The sequence below is a fragment of the Pelodiscus sinensis genome, chromosome 9, assembly GCF_052426305.1.
Source record: "Pelodiscus sinensis isolate ZL-2025 chromosome 9, ASM5242630v1, whole genome shotgun sequence".
NCBI classification, from domain to species: Eukaryota; Metazoa; Chordata; order Testudines; family Trionychidae; genus Pelodiscus; species Pelodiscus sinensis.
Window position 1 is genome coordinate 47,552,484 of NC_143060.1, and position 22,450 is coordinate 47,574,933.

Below are 22,450 nucleotides of genomic sequence, written 5' to 3' on the forward strand. Positions count from 1 at the left end.
TCTGTACTGATGATTTTCATCTGGAATAATGCTAATTTTGTCTTGTAAGTCAGAAGTAAAGTTAGTGTGGACACTCCAGCTCTACTAATTCAATCTAACTGGCCTCCAGGAGGCCTCTCACACCTCCCAAGAGGGCTTACTAGAGCTATGAGTCTGAGATAGTGCATACATATTAACAGAGCCTGCCTCTGACTAATTTTGATGCTTCCCTATAGTGTAGAGACGCAAGTTCAAATTTGTTAAAGCGAGAGTTCTTAAGTTAAATATAGTAATTTTGAAATAATTTCCTAGTATAAACATAGTCCAAGACTACTTCTGTTTTTATTTTAATCTATATTCTGTGAGCACAACAAATTCCAATGACTCTTGAGTAGACCCAGATCCAGAATCTCACTGTTGCTGCCTAGGAGACCGTATCTGACTTCCCAAGCCAGGATCAGGCTGAACACTCTTTAGAAACAACACGAGAATTTTAGCTGTTGAATATCCAGAGGGATTATAACAGGCAGGGTAAGCCCACAAAAGAAGACTGTATTCTATTCTAATATTTAGGCCATCTCAGTCCCTCTTTTTTTTTTTAAGAGATTGTCACTGAGTTCAAAATGCCTTTCTTTAGCAAGATATGAAGAAGATAGGAGAAGAGTGAAGATAAAAGGCAGATACTGATTCTCGATGCAAGCTGAGCTCCAAGCCTGCTTGCTAGATGTTTTCTAAGCTGATCAAACATATGGGAGCAGCTCCCATGGCCTGGAAATATTGCAAAGAAGTGGCAGATATAGTACATAGACTTTATAAGGAGAGTAATAAATGCTACAAATAACCTGCCAGGAGGGAATCTCAGTCTTTGTCCATTAAAGCAGAAAGGAAGATGGGAAAGGGAGGCATTCAAAAGAGAAAAAACTTTATCTAAGACAGCTCAGAAAACAGATATGATCTCAATATGCAATACAGACATGTATGGTCAGCAGCAGCAGGGATTGAACCCAAGATCACTATATCTTAACAAGTGGGCATTTACTGCTTGAGCAAAAAAGTCATCTTCTCTAACAGTATGTCTACACTACAGCGTTATTTTGAAATATGTTATTTCAAAATAGTTATTTTGAAATAAGTTATTTTGAAATAATGCATCTACACACAAAATGCATTTCAAAATAGTGTTTTGCTATTTCAAAATAGCACATTCACACTGGCTGGCCGGAACCAGGTCTGGCTGAGTATCAGGTCAGGATTTACTTTGTGTTGCTGCTTCCTGAGGCTATCTGCGGCCTGTGCTTAAAGGGATCCCCCTTCCAGTTCCCTCCTCCTACCCTCTCTCTTCCCCCCGCCCCAGTTTTGTTAAATAAAGACATTTCATGTTTATGAAGAAAGGTTTCTTCATAAACATGAAATGTCTTTATTTAACAAAACTGGGGCAGGGGGGAATCAAACTCTGGTGAGACTGGGCAAAGGAGGTGGGAGGGGGAAGAGAGAGGGTAGGAGGAGGGAACTGGAAGGGGGAAGCAAGGGGAAGAATGAGGAGGGGAAGCTCAGGGCTCAGGGGTGGGGGTCTCTCTGGACCAACTTGATTTTCATGTGAATTTGCTCCTGGGTTCACATGTGGCCTTTGGTGGCCACACTGACAGTTATCCTGCCATAGATGGCCACGTTCCTCCATCTAGTGCGCACATTATGGACATTGGGGGCATCCCCCCCAAACCTGAATAAGGTCCATGATCTCTACCCTGGACCAGGAAGGCGCCTACCTTTTCCAGGTCCTGGCAGCCTCCCGAGAGCTGGCAGACTGGTCCTGGGGAGCAGTGGAGGGCTGGCTGCCAGTGACTTACTGGCTCATGTTTGGGGCTACTGGGTCAGGGGCAGTGACTGCTGACTCTAGGCTGGCAGGCTTGGACCTGGCACAGGCACTGTGGACAGAGTCTACCCGTTTAAGGGCTGGGAGAGGAGTGTTCTTGGTTCAGTCCAGAGTGGCCACTAGGGCACCCTGGGAAGGCTGGAGGCCCCCTATTTTGAAATAAGTGACTACACAGCACTTATTTCAAAATAGCTATTTCAAATGTGGTGTTTTTCTTCATAGAATGAGGTTTACCAAATTTGAAATAAGCGCTCCGCTATTTCTAATTTATTTCGAAATAGTGGTTTCACTGTGTAGACACTAGGAAAGTTATTTCGAAATAAGGACTGTATTTCGAAATAACTTTGCTGTGTCGACATATCCTAACTGAGGCTGGAACACATTAATCAATCTCTGTTTAGCCTACACACCACTGAAGGAAAACAAAGCACTGAACAGGCATGACACATGGATTAACAGGTTTTTTCCTGTAAGGTGAAGTATTAATGGATGTGTGTAAAAAGTCTGCCCACAGCCTCATCTGGTGGGGATGAGATCAGATCCACAAGTAGTCTTAATCAACCCCTGAGTATATAATAAATATCAGGAATAACTCTTGAGACTCTCAAGTGTCCATAGGGAAAAATTAGTCAAAAATCTTAAAGCATTTATTACTAAGAATTATCTTAATAGCCATACCCAAGTTCTGACACACACAGACATACCCTTATCTTCTGCAATTTTGCTTAACATGAAAATGACATATTAGATGTTACTCAGTTTGAACAATAAAATAAATACCAAAAGCTGAGGTGATCATTACTAGTATTGATCCTTTAAAAATATTTAAAATGATAAAATATTTAATCTATTAAGAAAAGAGCTTTACCACAGCAGAATATTTTTGATTAAAAATAGAAATCATGCAACTTTTTACAAAAATGCCACTATCAACAGTTTTATGGTGAAATTAACTTTATATTAATCTAAATCTCTCTCTATAAAACTTACCTCAATGTTATATGTCTTCAAGTAAGAAAGATCGGCTAGATGAAAATCACATTTTGTGGAACTGTTAACAATTTTCTCATCCAATTTCAATATGAATTCGGTTTTTCTGCCATTTGATTTACCCCCAGTACATTTAACATGGATGGCATTATTGGACGTGTAAATTACATTACTAATGTTTACTTTCTCTGGGCCTGTTTGAAGAAAAGTGACACCATTTTGTATTTTAAAATTTTGAAACCAGACATTTTAAGTTATGTTTTCTTTAAGCCCTATTTCCATGTATCACTGATAGAGTTGATATATTTCTCCACCTAGTCCTGTTTCATCACAGTCAATAGTACTACTCACATGCTTACAAGTAAGCATGTGCTTAAACACTTTGTTGGACTGTACCTCCATGAACTGGAATGAGACTGACAGGAGACTGTTTAATAAGAGAGATCTACCTGCGATTCTGATATAATGATAAATGGCACAGTCACTGCTCCATTTCCTCCTACTATCATTCTGCACTTGAGAAAATGTTATGGAGAAGAGATCGTTTCACCGGCAAAGACCTTATAAATGAGTGTGCATGTGGGTTTGATAACTATCATATAGCATAATAATAAAAAATACTTTATTGCTCAGTAAATAGTACATTTTAAAGGGTACTTCAAAAAGCATGGCAACAAATTTAGTCTGTGTTTTATACTTCATATATATTTCACAAAAAAGTCATGCTAATCAAAGTGGCAGTAATCCACATTCTGTATGGATAAAATTCACCCCATTGCAGAAAGCTCATGCAAGATTTCACTAACACATAAAACCACTATTCCAGGCTTAAGTCCTGTGAAAGTGTTGGTGTACACCCTTCATTCTAGGGTAAATTTTCCTTGAGTGGATTTTCATGTAAAGATTATTTCAAAACTAATAAGAAAGAAATCATGAGTATCATCTTTAATCTTCATTTCAATTGAGCGTTGATATAGGAGTTCTATGTAGTCTTCCCAGATAATCCTGAAAGCATTTATGTAACTAGGCACACTACTAAAATAGCACTCCAGACATAAGTAGCTTTTCTTGAGGAGGTTTGTTTGTGGGAGAGGGAAGAACACCACTGAAGTGGTGTCTTTGCTCATCTCTTAAAGAGAAAATGGTCCAATTAGGTTGCAGATGATACCAAACTGCTTAAGATAGTTAAAACCAAAGCAGACTTTGAAGAGCTTCAAAAAGATCTCACCAAACTAAGTTATTGGGTAACAAAATGGCAAATGAAATTTAATGTTGATAAATGTAAAGTAATGCACATTGGAAAACATAATCCTAACTGTATATACAATATGATGGGGACTAATTTGGCTACAACTTCTCAAGAGAGGGATCTTGGAGTCATTATGAATAGTTCTTTGAAAACATCCACTCAGTGTTCAGCGGCAGTCAAAAAAGCAAACTGAATGTTAGGAATAATTAAAAAAGTGATAAAGAATAAAACAGAAAATGTCTTATTGCAGCTATATAAAACCTTAGTACACCCATATCTTGAATACTGTTTACAGATGTGGTCACCTCATCTCAAAAAAGATAAGTTTGGCATTGGGAAAGGTTCAGAAAAGGGCAACAAAAATTATTAGGGGTTTGGAATGGGTCCCATATGAAGAGAGAGTAAAAAGAATTGGGTTTTTCAGTTTAGAAAAGAGGAAATTAAGGGGGGATATGATGGAGGTCTATAAAATCATGACTAGAATGGGAAAACTGAATAAGAAAAGTTATTTATTTATTCCCACAATAAAAGAACTAGGGGTTACCAAGTGAAATTAATAGGCAGCAGGTTTAAAACAAACAAAAGAGACATTTTATTCACTCAACGCACAGTCAACCTGTGGAACTCCTTGCCAGAGGATGTGGTGAAGGCTAGGACTTTAATTGGGTTCAAAAAAGAACTTAATAAATTCATGGAGGTTAGGTCCATCAATGGTTATTAGCCAGGATATGCAGGAATGCTGTCTCTAGCCTCTCTTTCTCTGGAAGTGGGCAACAGGGATGGGATCACCTGGAGAGATTACCTGTTGTGTTCCCTCCCTCTGGGACATCTGGTATTGGCCACTGTTGGCAGACAGGATACTGGGCTGGGTGGTCTGTTGGTCTGACCCAGTATGGCTGCTCTTATGTTCTAGGTTGTTCTCTCCTTAAGGACATTATAAGGTACTGGCAATCTTTGCTTGAGACACGCCATTGTGTTTACCACTTGGCAAATATTAAGTGAGCTTTTGCTTACTAAAGAAAGTGGCTCTGTGCTAAAGCTGGGAAACATTTTTGGGGGGCTGAAAAAAACCAGATTGTGAATGCATTGCATTGCATTGTAGAAAAATGTAGAAGAAAATCAAAAGACTTCATTTTCAAAAAGAAACATTGTGAGGGAGAAATCTTTAAGAGCAGGTAAATTTGTGAAAAAAGTTTGAACTGGGCATTGTTCTCTTTTTGTTCATTTCTTTATTGAACTGGGGTTTATAAGGAAATGCACCTCCTTTTAAATAGAAGGTGTCAACCAGGGACTATTTTAGTCTGAAGGGAGTTCAAGAACAGAAGGGAACATGAACCAAAACGTAGGCTTGGTGTTAAGGCCTGAAGATATGGAAGAATCTTCAGATGGGATGCCTGACATCACACAGCCAAGAGAGTTGCTTTGGAAGGCTCATACTTGTTATTTGTTTTGCAATTCTAGCCTGGCTGTCAAGTAGAGGACACATAATCAGTGACAAAGCTAGCCAGTAAACAGAGAATGCAAAAGGGCCCAAACAAGATTATCAAGAATCCAAAGACACTGGATTTAGGTCAAACCTATTACAATAATTAGCAATGTAAAAAACCTCTTTTAAACTGGTTAATTGGAGTGTGGGGGAGGGGGCTGCTTTGTCTGGATGAGCTGCACCAAGCAACAGCACCGGCTGGCCAGCCAATGGTCCCACCATGCCACAGCGCTGTTCTAACTGGCTAGCTTGGATCACTCCACACCATGCCACAAAGGGCTGCTGTGGTCAGCAAGGGTCCTGGCATGCCACGCTATGCCACAGGCAGGGTACTGCTCCAGCCAGCTGGGATACTGCTGACCAGACCACAGCAGGAGAGGGGCTGTGCTCCTCTCTCCACACAGCTCCCTGGTTAACCACTTATCACCTGTTTCCAGGTATCAGGTTAACTTTTTACATCCCTACCAGTGAAACCTAAGGATCAAAGAGTTTTTGGCTTCCTCAAGAGGAAGAGACCTGAGAGGGACATTTACTAGATCGAAGTAGACTATCAGTGAACCTGTCCATTACATTGCCTACAAGGGGCCTTCAGCTACTAACTATATCTTAAAACTTTATATACTGCAAATGACTAAGAGACAACATGAAGGCACAGGGACACTCCCTGATAGGATGATGTGCTATATAACTGATGCCCATTTAACACCGTCATGGAGTAAAAAACTCTATCATAAGATTCTTGTGGAGCTTTTGTAACCCCTAGAAATCAAATCACACATTTCTAGATTCCTACAATAAGATTTTCACCTCTGCTCTGGTCCCTTCACAATAGGTAAAGGGGATAGAGTGGTATAACAGTCTTCAATACAGTTTGGGAAGGATTCCCCCATTGCACGGACTAAGGAAGACAGCTACCATCTGTTATTCGAGGTTCCCCCTTTCAGGCTCTGGCACAGAGGGTGTACTATGGTTAACAACCAGAAGGGGCATGCCAGGGATGGTGCTGGAAAAGCAGGCATGTGTTGGAGACAGCCACAGAACACACAGCTGTAGAGATTTTTGGCAGACATAATATCCCCTAGGCAACCCCGGGAAACTGCTGTAACTCAGAAGGGCTTTCTGGGGTTTTTCCACTATGCCAGTCCTGCTTCAGCCTGAGGAGCAGCCCAGAATGGGAAGGAAGCTGAGGTGGCTTAAAAACTTGTCCATGGCATTTAGAATCACAGCACAGAATCTCCCTGCTAATCTGTTGCTCTGTCCTCTTTTCCAGAAGATCTAAGATTGATAAGGACTTTTAATTGTTCCTAGATACAGGTTGAATATGCCGGAGAGAACAAAATATTCATATGAATTTTGTACTTCTTTTGTTTTTGGATAATGTTAGGAGTTAAGACTGTGGTTAAGCATACCATTATCACAAAAAGTTGAAGTAGTAGACTGAGAATGTTAAGTAATATTTCTCCGAGAAAAGGTGTTAAAGACAGGTTCCCATTTAACACTTCTGGCTTGTGATGCAAGGGGTGACACAGCAAGCACAAGTAAGAGTTTTACATTATAGCTTTTCTATTAGATATTAACACTGATCATCCTAAGAGCAGAAGGATGAAGAGAGGAAGCTGAAAGAAAGCAAAAAGAAAAGAAAGAGAATCCAGAACTGAAGAAGGTTGAAAGAAATCATGGTATATAAAAAGGGTATCCTGAGCTTTATGATGAGAAGCGGAAATGGCTTGGAACTTTTAAACAGTAAGGAGAACATCACTATATTCAAGACATGAGCAACCATCAGGTTATGTTGTTCTTCTCTGATTAAGGCTAGGTGTTAAAAGGTGAAAACAATCTATAGTAGCAATACAGCACTGCTTCCACAGTGTGACAGTGAACTGACCGCTGCAATGGTAGAAAACTTTTGCAAACGATTCCTTATGAAAACCCAATCTAAAAGGACAAACAATACCCTGAAAATAGGGAAGGGGTTAAAAAATAAAGTGAAACTGTGGAAGTAGAGCTTGAGCCCTACACTGAATTGAGCAAAGTCAAAGAATCCAGTCTATCTAACTATGCCAATTCACAGAATGCAATTTTATTTTATTTTTATAGGTATTGTGGTACAAAAAGTAAATATATTTATATGCTTTAAAAAAACTCTACATTTGCATTGTGTTAAACTTTAAACGTTCAAGTGTGAAACAGCCATAAAGTTGAAAAATTTAATAAAATTTAATTTTATTAAGGAATTGTTAAAATGTCAGTACTACACAACATAATATAAACAACATGGTGTAATTCTAGATACTGAAAGCTTAATAAGAACTAAACATAAGATGTGAATATTAAAACAGTCTGAACTAAAATTTTTAATTTATTGTAAATCTGAGTAAATAAATTCCTAACTATTGATACAAGTGACCATGAGCATGATTGTATTCATATATTAATTCTTGTATTTCCCAGATAAAGAAAGATACTTACTTGATGCCTTTGTGCAGTTTTTATAAGTCAAAGGTGTCCCAAAAAGTTGTTTTTTTCCCGTAACATTGGTGTATGCCGTAATTGTGATGGAGTAATTTGTGTAAGGTTCACGTTTTGTACAGTTATAAGAAGTCTTATTACCAACATCTATTTCTGTTTTTTAAAGAAGAGAAAGATTAAGTTAGCCTTTCTTACTCTGAACAATATTTCTGTCACCAAAGGATGGCCAATAAAGGTACTAGAATTTATGTAATGGATATGTTGTGAATTAAACTGGCCAGAGGGGTCATTGTTCTTGACCCCAATCAGCTGTGATTGCTTTATGTCTAGCAACATACTGATATTTTAGCCTATATACCAAGGCTGGGCAACATGCAGCACAGGAGGCCAGATCCAGCCCACCTAACACTTTGATCCAGCTCATGGACTGGCTGCTTTCTATTTATACCCTGCTGTCCCTGCCACCAAATTTCCAGGCAGCAACTGAGGAAGCAGGATCCTGTAGAAATGGCACACAGCTCCCACGTATGGTCCGGAGCCACGATTCTTTTATTAGCCACAGCAACCCAGGACGGCTGTCAGGCAACACAGTAACAGTGGAGTGAGGAGCTGCAAGGCCTCTTCTCTGTTTTAAAGTCTAAGCCTCCGGCCCCAGACAACTCCAGGAGCAAGGAGGCTAATCCCCACCCCTGCCCCTTCCACCCAAGCTCCTACCTCTTCCGGGGTCAAAGCCAGCCTGTCACCATGTACCAAAATTCATTCAGTGCCTCCCTTGCAAAAATTATTGCCCAACCCTGCTATCTACTGTAAATATGTTTTCATTAGCACCACATATCACACACACACACTTACAAAATGAAAGTACCAAGCAACAGTTAGGAAATGACAAAATTAAGGCTGTCAAAGAAATCTTAATTAGGCACCAAACATGTATATGCCCTTTCCACTGGATCCCTGCCTTATGCCGTGAATGGGATGCGATTAAATACTAATGTTTATCCTCCATGTTCAACACGTGGCCCCAGGCTTTATTTAACACACAATCCAAATTATTCAAAGATGTCTCCATGGTGCTCCCACTGCAGTATCTGAATGTTTCATAAACATTAATGACTTTATCTATCTTGTGAAAATAGGTGGTATTACTGTCTCATTTTAGAGCTGGAGTTTGAGGCACAGATCACTTAAGGCCAACATCACCAAGTGTGCATTTATTCTGGGTGCCAAACTTGAAAACGCTAGGACTGATCTTTCAGAGTATTTAGCATTTGTATAGCAATTTATAGTTTCAAAGGACAAGCTACCACTGACTTCAATTCTAATTATGAACACTCACCATTTCAGTACATCTAGATATGGTGTTTTGTGTTGGGCAGACAGAAAATGAGGAAGATACAATTAGTGGCTGCCAATGAAAATACCATCCTACAGTGGTAAAAACCAAAGAAGACTCACCCCAGGAGCATGAACTATCATTCCTTAATCCTGAAATCACTCCCTGCCCTCCCTTTTGGGCTGAATGAATGGCTTATGAAACTTCAATTTCCCTTAAATCCTCTACAGTATGTCACTATCATCAGTGCCTATGAACCTATACTGACCAGCACAGAGGAAGGCAAGGAGCAGCAATTCTACTCTGATCTGGTCTCTATAATCAGATCAACCTCTGTACGTCTGTATATGACAAACTCATCCTTTGATTAACAGAAACGGACTCCTCCTCGAATAAATGTGCAGAGCACAGTCTGCTCGGAATTAATACCATCTTGAGGCAGAATGATAAATATAAACCAATGTGGCTGCACCCACATTCCAATACAAGGGCAACTGATTGACTATGTTATAACCCACCAATGAGAGAAACTGATATGGTTTCAGGTGCAATTTCTCAAAAATAGAGACTCTATATATTAGGAGGTAAGTAAAGCCTGACAGGTATAATCAAGAGCTTCAGGGGGTTGCCGAGTTAGTCTGTTACAAAAAAACAACAACAAATGGTCTGGTAGTACTTTATAGACTAACAAAACATGTAGATGATATCTACTAACTAGATACTAACGTTACTCCTCAAAAAATGAGTAACGAAAAATTAGGAGTAATGTTAGTTCAAACCAAGGGGTTTGATTCAAACTAACGTGGCTCAGAGCACACTTTCACTTTCAAATCAGCTGGCATTCAGAATAGCGTGCAGCTGAGATTATGCTAATGAAGCACAGGATATTTAAATCCAGGCTTTACTGATTATTTCGAATGCCTACATTTGCATCCCTAGTTTGTAGTAGGGTGCAAGTGTAGACATGCCCTCAGAGACTAACATAAATACATATACACATATAATTATGAGCTTTTGTGGGCAAAACCCACTTCCTCAGATGAGCTTGAGTGGAGTTCTCCTTCCTCTAAGACTCAAAAATATTATTTAGTTGATTATTGGTCCAAATCATTCTGTTTGTTGAGTGCACTCTACCTTCAGCACATTGCTTACAACTGTTCCAAGACTGGCCCCAATAGCCTGTTAGTGGATATTGTTGTTGAGTCCTATTGCTAAGTTCCTTGACTTTCTCAAAATGAAAGCTATCTGTGGTGAATCTAGCCAACTAGCTCAATTATGAACATTTTGCTATAAAAATAAATTATGTGGTTGAACAAATACAATTTCCAATGAAAAAAACTTAGGGTATGTCTACACTGCATCCCTAGTTCATTTTTTGAGGAGTAACATTAATTCGGACTAAGGGCTTTAGTCCGAACTTACGCATTCCGGCAAGCACTTCCTGGTTTGAATCAGCAGGGATTCGAACTAGCACGCCGGCGAGATCATGTTAATGAAGCACGGGATATTTAAATCCCTGCTTTATTAACTACTTCGGTCGTCTCCATTTGCATCCCTAGCCCGAAGTAGGGATGCAGTATAGACATACCTTTAGAGACATGATTGTGCAAGGTAAACTATTATGTGTTTTATGGTAGTGCCTAGAGCAGGGGTGAGCAAAAGGGCCTCTGCAGACCAGATCCGGCCCACCAAGCAGATTGAAACGGCCCGTGGAGGCCCTGCTGCTCTCCTGGCCCCAAACCAATTAGGGCCTGGGGAGCGTGTGATGCCTTCTCCTGCCTTGTCAGGAGCATACAGTGCTTTGAAATGCCACATGCTCCTGGCAGTGCGGGAGGCGACATCATGCACTCTCCCATCCCCAAGCCCTGATTGGGCTGGGGGTGGGTGGAGCATGTGAAATTTCCTCTGCCCTTTCCCCCCTTCCCGCCCCATGAGGAGTGCATGGCCATACTCACACAGGGCGGAGACAGGACTTAGGAAGCTTTGTGCAGTTTCCCCATCCTCAGTCCCTGAGTGACCTGAGGGTGGGGGAGCACGTAAAGCCTGCCTCCAATCATGGTCTGTGGGTGGGGAAGCCTAGAAGCATCTTGGCCCCGTCTCTTCTGTTTTAGGCCCTGCCCCTTTCAGTGGGGCCCGGGACCACTTCAAAAATATTTGTAGTGGCCCTCGGCCAAAAATTATTGCCCACCCCTGGCCTAGAGACTCTAGTCAACAATCAGGACCCCATTGTGCTAGGCACTGTACATAATGTAGAGAACTCATAATTCATCTATGCTATGTGGTAATTATAAAAAAAGAAATACTTGCCTTCAGATTGACTACAGTTCACCTTATAGCCATGAATAGGGCCTTTTGGTGTTTTTGATGGTTTTTTCCATGTAATGCATATACTTGTATGAGTTATGTGTACCTTATCAGGTACCAGTTCAGGTTTGTCTGGTGCTGTTTCAAAAAATTAAGAGAGAGGGAACAACACTGTTTTAATGCAGAAGCTATTATTTTTCAAATTATTAAAGCTCAGAAAATTTGAAATGAAAAATATGCATTGTATGCCAGCAATTGAAAAATACTTGCTGCAATTAATATTTTTTTAAATATTAGCGTAAGAAACCAGCCGGAGATACCATTGTGAATAATAATGGACAAGTTCATTAAATTCTAATTTATTTTACACAAATGCAGTGCATACATAAACTGTAGAAATTAAAAATTTTAAAATGAAAACATTAACAGCTCAAGATATGTCTATATTGCATGGCTATTTCAAGATACTGGAGGTATCCTGAAATTGCTACCCTGCATCTACACATGCTGCCTATTATTTCAAAATATTTTTCAAAATAATGGGCATGCTATTTCGCCATCCTAGTAAACTTCATTGCACAAGGGATAAGGCCTGGCTCGTAATAGTGCATTATTTTGAAATTTGGTGCTATGTAGACAAATTAGTTATTTCGAATAGACTTGATATAAGATATGCAATTTGCATAGCACAAATTGCATGTCTTATTTCAAATTTAGGGTGCTATGTAGACGAACCCTCAGAGAATAAGTGTGAATTTTGTAATACCCACTGTAATGTGGCAAATTTAAGAAACAGGAAAAATTAGAAAAGTGCGGGTGAGTCACCTGAGCAATAAGTACATAAATTAAAAGTTCATAAAAAGTAAAGTGATTTTAAATAACTAAGAATAAAAAATGTAACAAATTAGAAAAGTAATTGGATGTGTGAGTATTCTTGTTGTGTTCAATTGGAACTTGGCTTTTTTAGCATATTTTGCCCATTGTAAGTTTATTAGGTACTATGAGTATTAAGAATTTATACCAGTAAGACATAATGCTGGGAAGAGAAACAAGTAGCACATTTTCAGGAATCATGAAATGTGTGAGATGTGAAATGTTTGTATTGAAGAGTTATTCATAACTAAGGGTATGTCTACACTACCCCCCTAGTTCGAACTAGGGTGGTTAATGTAGTCATACGAACTTGCAAATGAAGCCCGGGATTTGAATTTCCCGGGCTTCATTTGCATGTTGCCAGGCGCCGCCATTTTTAAATGTCCACTAGTGCAGACTCCGTGCCCGCGGCCACACGTGGCATGAACTAGATGCAGCACGAGGCGTACAGATAGTTTGGAATAGGCAGCCTAGTCCAAACTATCTAGTTCGTGCCGCGTGTAGCTGCGGGCATGGAATCCGCACTACCGGACATTTAAAAATGGCGGCGCATGGCAACATGCAAATGAAGCCCGGAAAATTCAAATCCTGGGCTTCATTTGCAAGTTCGTATGACTACATTAACGACCCTAGTTCAAACTAGGGTGGTAGTGTAGACATACCCTAATGGACTTATATAAATGGAAGAAAGATTTGTAGTGAAGTAATCCAAAATATCTGGAACAAAAAATTACCCAGGTCAACAACAACAAGAAAATGCATCAGTGGCATTACAAAGAGATCTTGTTCAAAGCAATGATGCTGACCAACGTGGCTATACATGTAATGGCAAAGCTAGAAGATTATCTGAGGAAATGGTAACAATGTTAAATTATATTAAAAATATTTATAAAGGGCAACATAGTCTAGTAGGTAGGTAGGTCATTGTACTGGGTGGGATCTGGGTTCTATTCTCAGCTTTACCACTGACTTGATATAATGTTTGGCAACTCACTTTACGTAGCTGTGTCTGCTTTCTTTCTGGCCTTTACAATGCTTTCTCTATTTAGATTGTAGATTCCTCAAGGCAGGGACTCTCTCACTTGTTTTTTGTACAGCATCTAGAACACTACTGCCCTAGTCTCAGGTACAAATCACAATAAGTAGTTGTGTTGAATGTTTAGAAATTTCAATCTTGTTTTATTTCAAACTTTTCAAAAAATTGGATGTTGTGTAATATATGTTTCAAAATCAATACAGAAAATATTTATAAAAATGGTTTTTTAATAAAATAGCCGATAACTATTTTTAAAACTTTTTTGATGTTTTCAATGGAACCTGTTTTGGACCCATGTTTAATATTAATTCAATATAACAACTATTGCATTTATGTTTCCTAATTTTCAATGATTTAAAATGTACAGTTAAAATATTGATATTGAAGTTTGCCTCTCGTTCAGTCAAAAGTATGTCATCTTCTCCAACCTTCATACCTATATCTATGTTTTGTTTTCAGTTTATAGAGTTCAATATGTACCAATCTGAGAGTGAAGGAAAAGGGATTCACAAATTTCATTTTTTGAAACTTTTTAAAAATGAAAACTTCTGATATTAAAAAATGATAGGAAATAGAAATGGCATTTCAGCCATTTTTAAAGGACAAAGCCAAGGGGTAGAAAAGTAAAGAGAAAAAACAAGGGGAAAAAAAGAGAGGAATAAAAGAGAGAAGATAGAAATGGAGGGGGAGGGGAAGGATTAAAATAGTTTGGTCAACAAACAGAATACATATTTTTTCAGTTTGTCAAAAATTTCAACTCCCACAAAAATGTAAATATTTTTCATTGCATAAAAAGATTCTTTTAACTCCCAAAAATGTTAAAAATATTTGACGATGTACAGTGAGTTTAGCTGCTGACATGAAAGTACCTACTAGAGAAAGGCTTTGTCTTCTGTTTGGTTTAAATAAAATAAAGGTAAATATTTTACTTACGTCCATAATCTGTTTTTATAGTTTTTTTACTTTCTTTTATTGTTTCATTGTTTTCATTAAAGATTATTGTTGAAGTACAGTTGTACTCTTCATTGGCTGACAGATTGGTGAATGTTGCAAAGCTATTGTTCAAGTTTAGAACGTTTAAACCTGCATTAAAATGGAAGATTTATTAACATTTTCACATGTCCAAAGTCTCTGATATATTATATATTTCCATTTCACTGTGGCTAATTTAAAATACACACTAGTTACAGCATCTTCATATTAATACAGTTGCACAGTATCCACTTCGTTTTTTAAATTAAATGTCTTAGCTTACATACATGTATCCTTATTTCCTCCATATTCTCTCAGAGGCCAAAAAGACAAGTTTGCGGCAATGAATTCTGGTCAGAGACAATTCAAAATACATTCTGGACCAGCCTCTTTCTCAGTGGAGACAGACTAGAAATTATGGATAGCATTTCAATTTAATTTTAATACAGATTTTTTAATATAGCCAAGGAAAATTTCAGTATTCAATATACATAGAATTCATGCCATTCCTTACACTCAACAAAGCACAAACCTCAAAACTCTAAAAGATTCAATATGGTTAAATGTCTAGATGATTATCTGAGCTCTTTGAAATCAAGCTCATTATTCATTCCTGTCCACCTGCTTCTTTCCTCACAACTCATCAAGACCAAGTCCCTTCCTTTAAATTCTTCTCCTCTTAATTCTTTTCTTCCCTTTTAACTCCATGTGTATCAAGCATTTTCTTAGTTCCATAGCCTACATGGTCTCCTTTCCCTGCAATACTTGAAAATGGACCTCTGAACAGCAGATTACAAGGAAAAGCCAAAGACCAGAATGATGGTTTCCAAAGGCAGGAGGGATTAGACCAGGGCTACTCAATATGCAGCCCACAGCCTGTTTGTTTGCGGCCCACAGTGCAGTTTGAATTTACATGGAGTGGGATCATTTGAACATGGCATTCACTAAGAACATGCTCCACAACAGCTAGTCAATATAATGGCCATCTGGTGATATGCTTTTTAGTGGTTAAATTTCTGGATTGCCATTGCTCATTAAAACTGTTGTCATATGGGTAGAAATCAGGTAAACATTGCATTTTATTAATATCAGCAGAACTGACTTAAATGGGGCTTGTGTGCTGTGTCCTTAATCTTTGTATTCATGCCCGTCAGTGTGAAAGAAGCTATTTGCATATATTTGCAACCACACTTAAGTTGCAGCCCTCAGCATGTGCTCTATTATTGTGGCTCCTGGGGCTTCCAAAGTTGAGTAGCCCTGGACTAGACTGTTGATGTTTTAGTCAATCGTCTGCTTCTGCCCTGTTAAATATTTTGAAAGGCAGGGGGAGCCAGAGATTACCTGTGCTATTCCTATTGTTATTACTTTCCGGAAGTGTCTGGCAGGCCTCTCCAACTCCTTGGTAGCTGTAGTGAATCCCTCCTTCTGCAACAAAGATTATGAAAAACTCTCTCTCTAAGTTGGGCTATCTTCTCCCTATTGTTGCCATGAGGAATTCCTCACAGATCCCTCTCAACTGTCAGCAGTGGGCCATAATCATCCTTCCCCTTACAAATTTGATTCTAACTATACATATTGTAAAGGCTCCTTTTATCCTCACTATCACTTTCTTATCAAATGATGAGTGGAAAAAATGTGAGGACAACAACCCTTTGAAAGATGTGTTATCTTCTCAATGCTTTTCACCAAACAATTAAATATATGGAATTAAAAAAGTATCAGTGTAAGATTAGATAAGAAACAGGTATGAATCCATATGAGACAAACGAAGTATATGAACTAATTTTTGTTTTGACCAATTTTTGTTGATGAAAAAGACAAGCTACAAGTGTTTTATTTCAGGTCTGGGGAAGATGACCAATCTCCAAGCTAAATATCATAGAATCATAGAATATTAGAAGTGGAAAGGATCTCGAAAGGTCATCGAATCCAGTCTCCTGCCCTCCCGGCAGGACCAAGCACCATCCAGACCATCCCTAATAGATGTCTATCTGACCTGATCTTAACTATCTCCAGAGATGGGGATTCTACAACCTCCCTAGGCAATTTATTCCAGTTTTTAACTATCCTGACAGTTAGGAAGCTTTTCCTAATGTCCAACCTAAACCTCCCTTGTTTAAGCCCATTGCTTAAACTATATAAATATAAAGTGGGATAGATTGTTATGCATAATGGGTTCACAAGTGTTGTACAAGAGCACTTAACAGGAAATGAGAAATTAACACATCTGTAGTCCTATGACAATGGAGGTTTAGCAGGCAGCAGGGTGAATTGGAAACTGTTGTAATAAGCCATGCAATCCATGTCTCTGTTATGTCTGTTTTTAGTGTCCAGCAGAGATATTAATTAAGTTCCCTAACTTGTCTTTTGAACTTTTTCTTCATATCTGACAAGATTCCAGAAGACCTGAAAAATGCTAACATTTTTACAGTCTTTAAGAAAGGAGACAAGGCAGGGTGTGAAAATTGACAGTGAATTCATTTGGAAAAGTGCTCTGATGTGTTTTTAGGTATTGAGACCTATGGCAGGACACCAAGATCCAACTCTATAAAAACAATTGTTGTTCCCATATTCCTTCATGGATTTGAAACCTGGATGGCCTATTGACAGCACCTCAGGAGTCTGGAGAGGTACACAAGATCCTTCACATCAAGTGGCAAGATCACTGCACTAAAACCAGGATCCTCACTGAAGCCAATATCACCAGCATTGAAGCAATGATCCTCCTGTACCAACTTCGATATGCTGGACGCTGTGTGCAGAAATTAGACTCTCACCTCCCAAAACAAGTCCCTAAGTCTCAGCTCACGTATGGTCAGCGATCCCACTGTGGTCTAAGGAAATGCTACTAAGACACGCTCAAAGTATATCTTAAGAGAACTGGTAGGGATATCACAAGCTGGGAAGAACAAGTTACCAATCAACCCAAATGACACCATATCCTCCATCAGGCGATGGCTCACTTTGAGGAGAACTGCCTTGCCCTTGAAATTGAAAAGAGGGAAGGAGGAAAAAAAGAAAGAACTTTATCCCAATCGGCAGCCAGCTTTCTGTGAAATGTCTATACCTTACTATGGGTGGATTTGCAGTTCCAGAATCAGACTAGTGAGACACCTGAGGATCCTTATGTAAGTCAACTGTACAAATCATTCTCAAATCAAGGGATAGCCAATGAAATGAATGAATGAGTTATTTGAGGCCGGGACTGATGCCATCATAATGAAGGAATTCATTGCATGGGGAGGAGACATCCATGGTGGCAAGAATAGTGTTCTTCTGGAGGTTAGTTAATATTGCAGAGTTTCTGGAGGAAGTCAGTTGACCCCTTTGTGTGGTGAGTGGTTTGAGGGTGGCTTTTATGAGCCCTGATACGCCTCGTGTCAGAGTACTGTGGCCAGATATAATGGGTCTGCCTGGGTTCCTTCTTTGTTTATTTTGGGAAACATGTGGAAGACCACTGGAGAGCATTTCCAGGGTATGAGGTTGAAGAGCTTCTCTTAGACCTGTTTGGGAAAGGACTTGTTGACATCCTTAAATTCCTGTGAGAATTGTGGTTGCCCCATCCATAAAAAGATAAATTGGAATTAGAAAAAATACAGAAAAAGGTCTGAAACAGATTTCATATGAGGTGAGATAAATAAGAATGGGACTTGTAAGCTTGGAAAACATGACTAAGGGGAGATATAACAGAGCGCTATAAAATCATGACTGGTGTGGGGAAAGTAAATAAGGAAGTGTTATTTACTCATAACACAAGAACTAGGGGTAATCAGATTATATTAATAGGTAGCTGTTTTGGAAAAAAACAAAAAGAAATATTTCATGACATAGTGTACTTTCAACTTGAGGAACTCCATGGCACAGAATGTTGTAAAGGCCAAGACTTGATTAAAAAAAGAACTAGATATATTCACAGGGGATATATCCATCAATGTCTGTTAGCCAGGATTGGTAGAGATGGTGGCGCTACCCTCTGCACACAGTATTCAAGATGTGGGCTTACCATGGATTTATAAAAAGGCAGTATGATATTTTCTGTTTTATTATCAATCCCAATCTTAATGATTCCCAACATTCTGTTATTAAGGGGGTTGTGCACCTCATCCGCTGGCTTTGTCCTAGAGTCAGAGGGGGCTGGCCCAGGGAGCAGGGGCTGCACATCCTTCCCACTGGCTTCACCCCACACCTGGCCCAGGAATTGGGGGGAGAAAGTACATACTAAATTTGGTGGTCCTATCTCTTACAGTTTAGGACAAGTTCTAATCAAACAGACTCAGAGACAGAAAGACAGACAGACAGATGTACATTTCTAAAATATATATTTCACTTGTTTGTCTCCCTAGATGTAAGCAGGGGCTAAACTACTGCTTGCTATCAACCAGCTAAAAGGAGGAGCTGTCCTGGGGTTGGCGGTGCTCACTCAAATTGTTTAGCTCTGCAAGATAATTAACTGTTAACTGTTGATATGTAAATACAGCTCATGCCAGGAGGGGGAAGGAATCCGAGGTGTGGTTATGTAAATCCAACTGATGGATGATCAGTTGTGGAATGGAATATGATGTATTGTAACTAATTTGAGCTGTAAGTGGGGTGTTTGAAGTCGGGTACGGAGAAAGTTTGGGTAAGTAAATGGAACCCTTACCTTGTTGAATTAGCGAGTCTGAGAGGCAAAAGACAATGCTCAATCCTTTTTGAGCTGGGACAGTCACTCATGGCGGAGAGGGTACGAACTCTGTTTGTGGTATTTTCCTCAGTTAATGCCATATGACTTCCCTCTCTCTCTCTTTCATTAGAAGTTTCTTTCTACACTCAGACTCTGTGCTTGAGAGTGGGGAAGCACTGCCTCTCAGAGGCACCCAGGGATGTGAATTTCCCAGGCTACTGGGTGGGGGCTCGAGCCGGTTCTGTGTGAGATGGACCCCTAGATATTGAACCCAGCCCTAGTTGCAGCTGGCCCTACCCAGCCAAGGGTGACATAAGGGATCATGTCAAACGCTAGTGATTTTTTAAAACATTTGCCTTCTGGATTTCATAATATCTTAGCATATTTATTCATTCATTGCAGGTAAAAATTATGTTCTGTTGTTCAACCTTGCTTCAAATCAGACAATTCACATTAAAATATGCCACCAGGTAAAAAGAAATGGAATTAAAACCATGGTTACAAAAGGTATAAAAGTACCTACCAGGCGTACACATATAAATATAGCTCAAATTACATTTCTGCGGGAAGGTTCCTTTCCATATTACATTTACAGTGGTATCATTTACAACTGTAGCTTCAAACTCGTAACTTTCGTTATCTGTAATGAGGAAGACATAATGCAATATATTCAGATTTTATTTTAATATGCATTTGAAGGTACGGGTTGGACCTCCCTGGTCTGGCACTCTCAGGACTGATTGGTCCAGGATAAGGGATTCTGCCAGACCAGGGAAGGTTATATCTGGCCTCTGCCCCTGCCCTGCCACCCCACTGGACTTCCCACCTCCCTTCACCCAGACAGCACAGCTGAGCCATGCACCGGGCTTCCTCATTCCCAGCTCTCCAGCTGCCAGACAACAGATGTTGCTTTACTAAAGAGTCCCAGTTTAGAGAACTGCAACCTGTATTTATTCTATGTATTCATGTATAACATTATTTTTATTATTAATACAAGCATATGTTTGTGAAACAGGGGAACCAAAAGTAAGTATTAAGATGAGTAAAATCATTAGTAACAGGCATTTTGGTGAGTTAGTTAACAAAAAAGGCAAGTTTGTCACCTCAAATTTAAACTGTGGAATTCCCAGTGCAAATTGTGGGGTTAAAACAAGACCTTGATTTCACAACCATACAAGGGCATATGGGAGACCAGATGGCAACACCTGTACCATGGGTAACAGTTTTGGAGGTGAAGCAGATCCGAAAGAGCCACTATGTTCCAAGGCCATGTGGGTAAGTGGGAAATAGACAGAGCTCTGACTGTACCTCACACTCATACCCAGGAATTTACACTGTGCTAGATATTGCTAAAAGAGACTGGTATAGCTTACTGCACAAGTACAGCATACACTCTCTTTCTGGAATACAGGATAAATTTGGAGCAAGATTATGTCTCTGAATCACAGTTTCCCTCCAGGGCAGCACTAGGAGCAATTAAACATATTTCCCTTTGCTTTCAGAAGATACTAAAGCCATAATCTAACCTTTTGTTAAAAAAAAAAATCTGGAGTACCTTATATATATAGTTCCTCTTCTAATACTTGGCACCACAAATACTTGACATAAAAAGCTAGATTTCATCTCTGGTACTTAGATATTGACTGTATCAAATATTGACTATAAATCTGGAACCCTCATAGTGATAGAGAACAATACTACTTCTTATGCTCTCTCTCTACTCAATTGCTCCAAATTCTATTCAGAACTTTCATGGATTGTATCTCATCAATCCTGTCACACTGATCTCTCTTGACAAAACATTCACGCAAATTATAGCACAAATGTATCATTCCAATGAAACAAAAATCCTGAATTAGGGCAATGTCAAGGAGGGGTGAATTCTCACTCCATCAAAACAGCAACAGTGCTCTGAAAGCTAGTTCTGTCTCCATAGTCCTATCTGGCAATGTGATATGTGAATAGGAGTTGGGCAGTTGGCAAGGTCTCTTGGGAAGAAGGCATATTACAGGATAGGGCAGTGGAGAGCCAACAATGAAGTACAGGACAGCACAGGGACTATGGTTGTAACTGCCAACTGCAACAGAGACCTGGAAGTGGCAATTCAAGTTTACACCATAGAGACACCAGAGCTAGAGAGAAATGGACCCTGATTTGGCCTGTTGCTGACCATGGTGGCTATTGCTGAAATTACAGCACTTACTCTTTGAACACAGAATATATATTCTCAGAATTTACAAGTAAATCCATTGATTATTTTGAGTTAAAAGTGATTAAAAACTTGGCCTTTTAGCATCTGTAGCAGTATTTCCTGTTTCTGAGGAGAAACACAGATTCTTCAAACTTTCTATATAGGTAAACTTAATTGAAAGGTTGTTACATAGATTATATTTCAAGGAATTACCTTGTAATTAAACTAAATATTATTGTGCCATGTAATTGGTTAAGGTTACAGAGAATATAGACAAGCGCAGGTAATTCTTAACTGAAATTGTTACAATTTAATAATAAATTAATGTTGTTACTACTTTCATCGAAATAATTACAAATATCACATTACTTATCACATTAGTAACAATTAAATTGAAAACATATATATTCCCAGACCAAAATAACAATTCAGATGGAGAATTAAGGCTTAAAGTGCATATCAATAACTTAGGGTATGTCTACATTACCACCCTAGTTCGAACTAGTGTGGTTAATGTAGGCAACCGAAGTTGCAAATGCAGCCCGGGATTTGAATTTCCCGGGCTTCATTTGCATCTTGCCGGGCGCCGCCATTTTTAAATCCCCGCTAGTTCGGACTCCATGCCCGCGGCTACACGCGGCACGGAGTAGGTAGTTCGGATTAGGCTTCCTATTCCGAACTACCGTTACTCCTCGTGGAACGAGGTGTACTGGTAGTTCGGAATAGGAAGCCTAATCCGAACTACCTACTCCGTGCTGCGTGTAGCCGCAGGCACGGAGTCCGAACTAGCGGGGATTTAAAAATGGCGGTGTCCGGCAAGATGCAAATGAAGCCCGGGAAATTCAAATCCCGGTCTTCATTTGCAACTTCGGTTGCCTACATTAACCACCCTAGTTCGAACTAGGGTGGTAGTGTAGACATACCCTTAGAGATTCCCCCAAAAAGCATCAGAAGCGTAGACAATTCAATGCTAATTTTACACTTAAATACAAAATGTAAAATGATCTCTGAATTTCCTGGGTTTATAATGCT

At 39.4% G+C, this 22,450-nt stretch overlaps 1 protein-coding gene across 1 annotated transcript in view; it reads right to left on the bottom strand.

The window, feature by feature from the left end:
• The window catches only part of LOC102450126 (protein tyrosine phosphatase receptor type C), a 73,902-nt gene that overhangs the window by 45,055 nt on the left and 6,397 nt on the right, over positions 1-22,450 (bottom strand). Inside the window, exons 3-7 of the mRNA XM_089780564.1 lie at positions 19,751-19,867; positions 14,526-14,675; positions 11,687-11,821; positions 8,047-8,199; positions 2,843-3,036 (exon numbers count right to left, since the gene is read on the bottom strand). Of these exons, the coding sequence (XP_089636690.1) occupies positions 2,843-3,036; positions 8,047-8,199; positions 11,687-11,821; positions 14,526-14,675; positions 19,751-19,867 (749 nt within the window). The remainder of the gene's footprint in view (positions 1-2,842; positions 3,037-8,046; positions 8,200-11,686; positions 11,822-14,525; positions 14,676-19,750; positions 19,868-22,450) is intronic.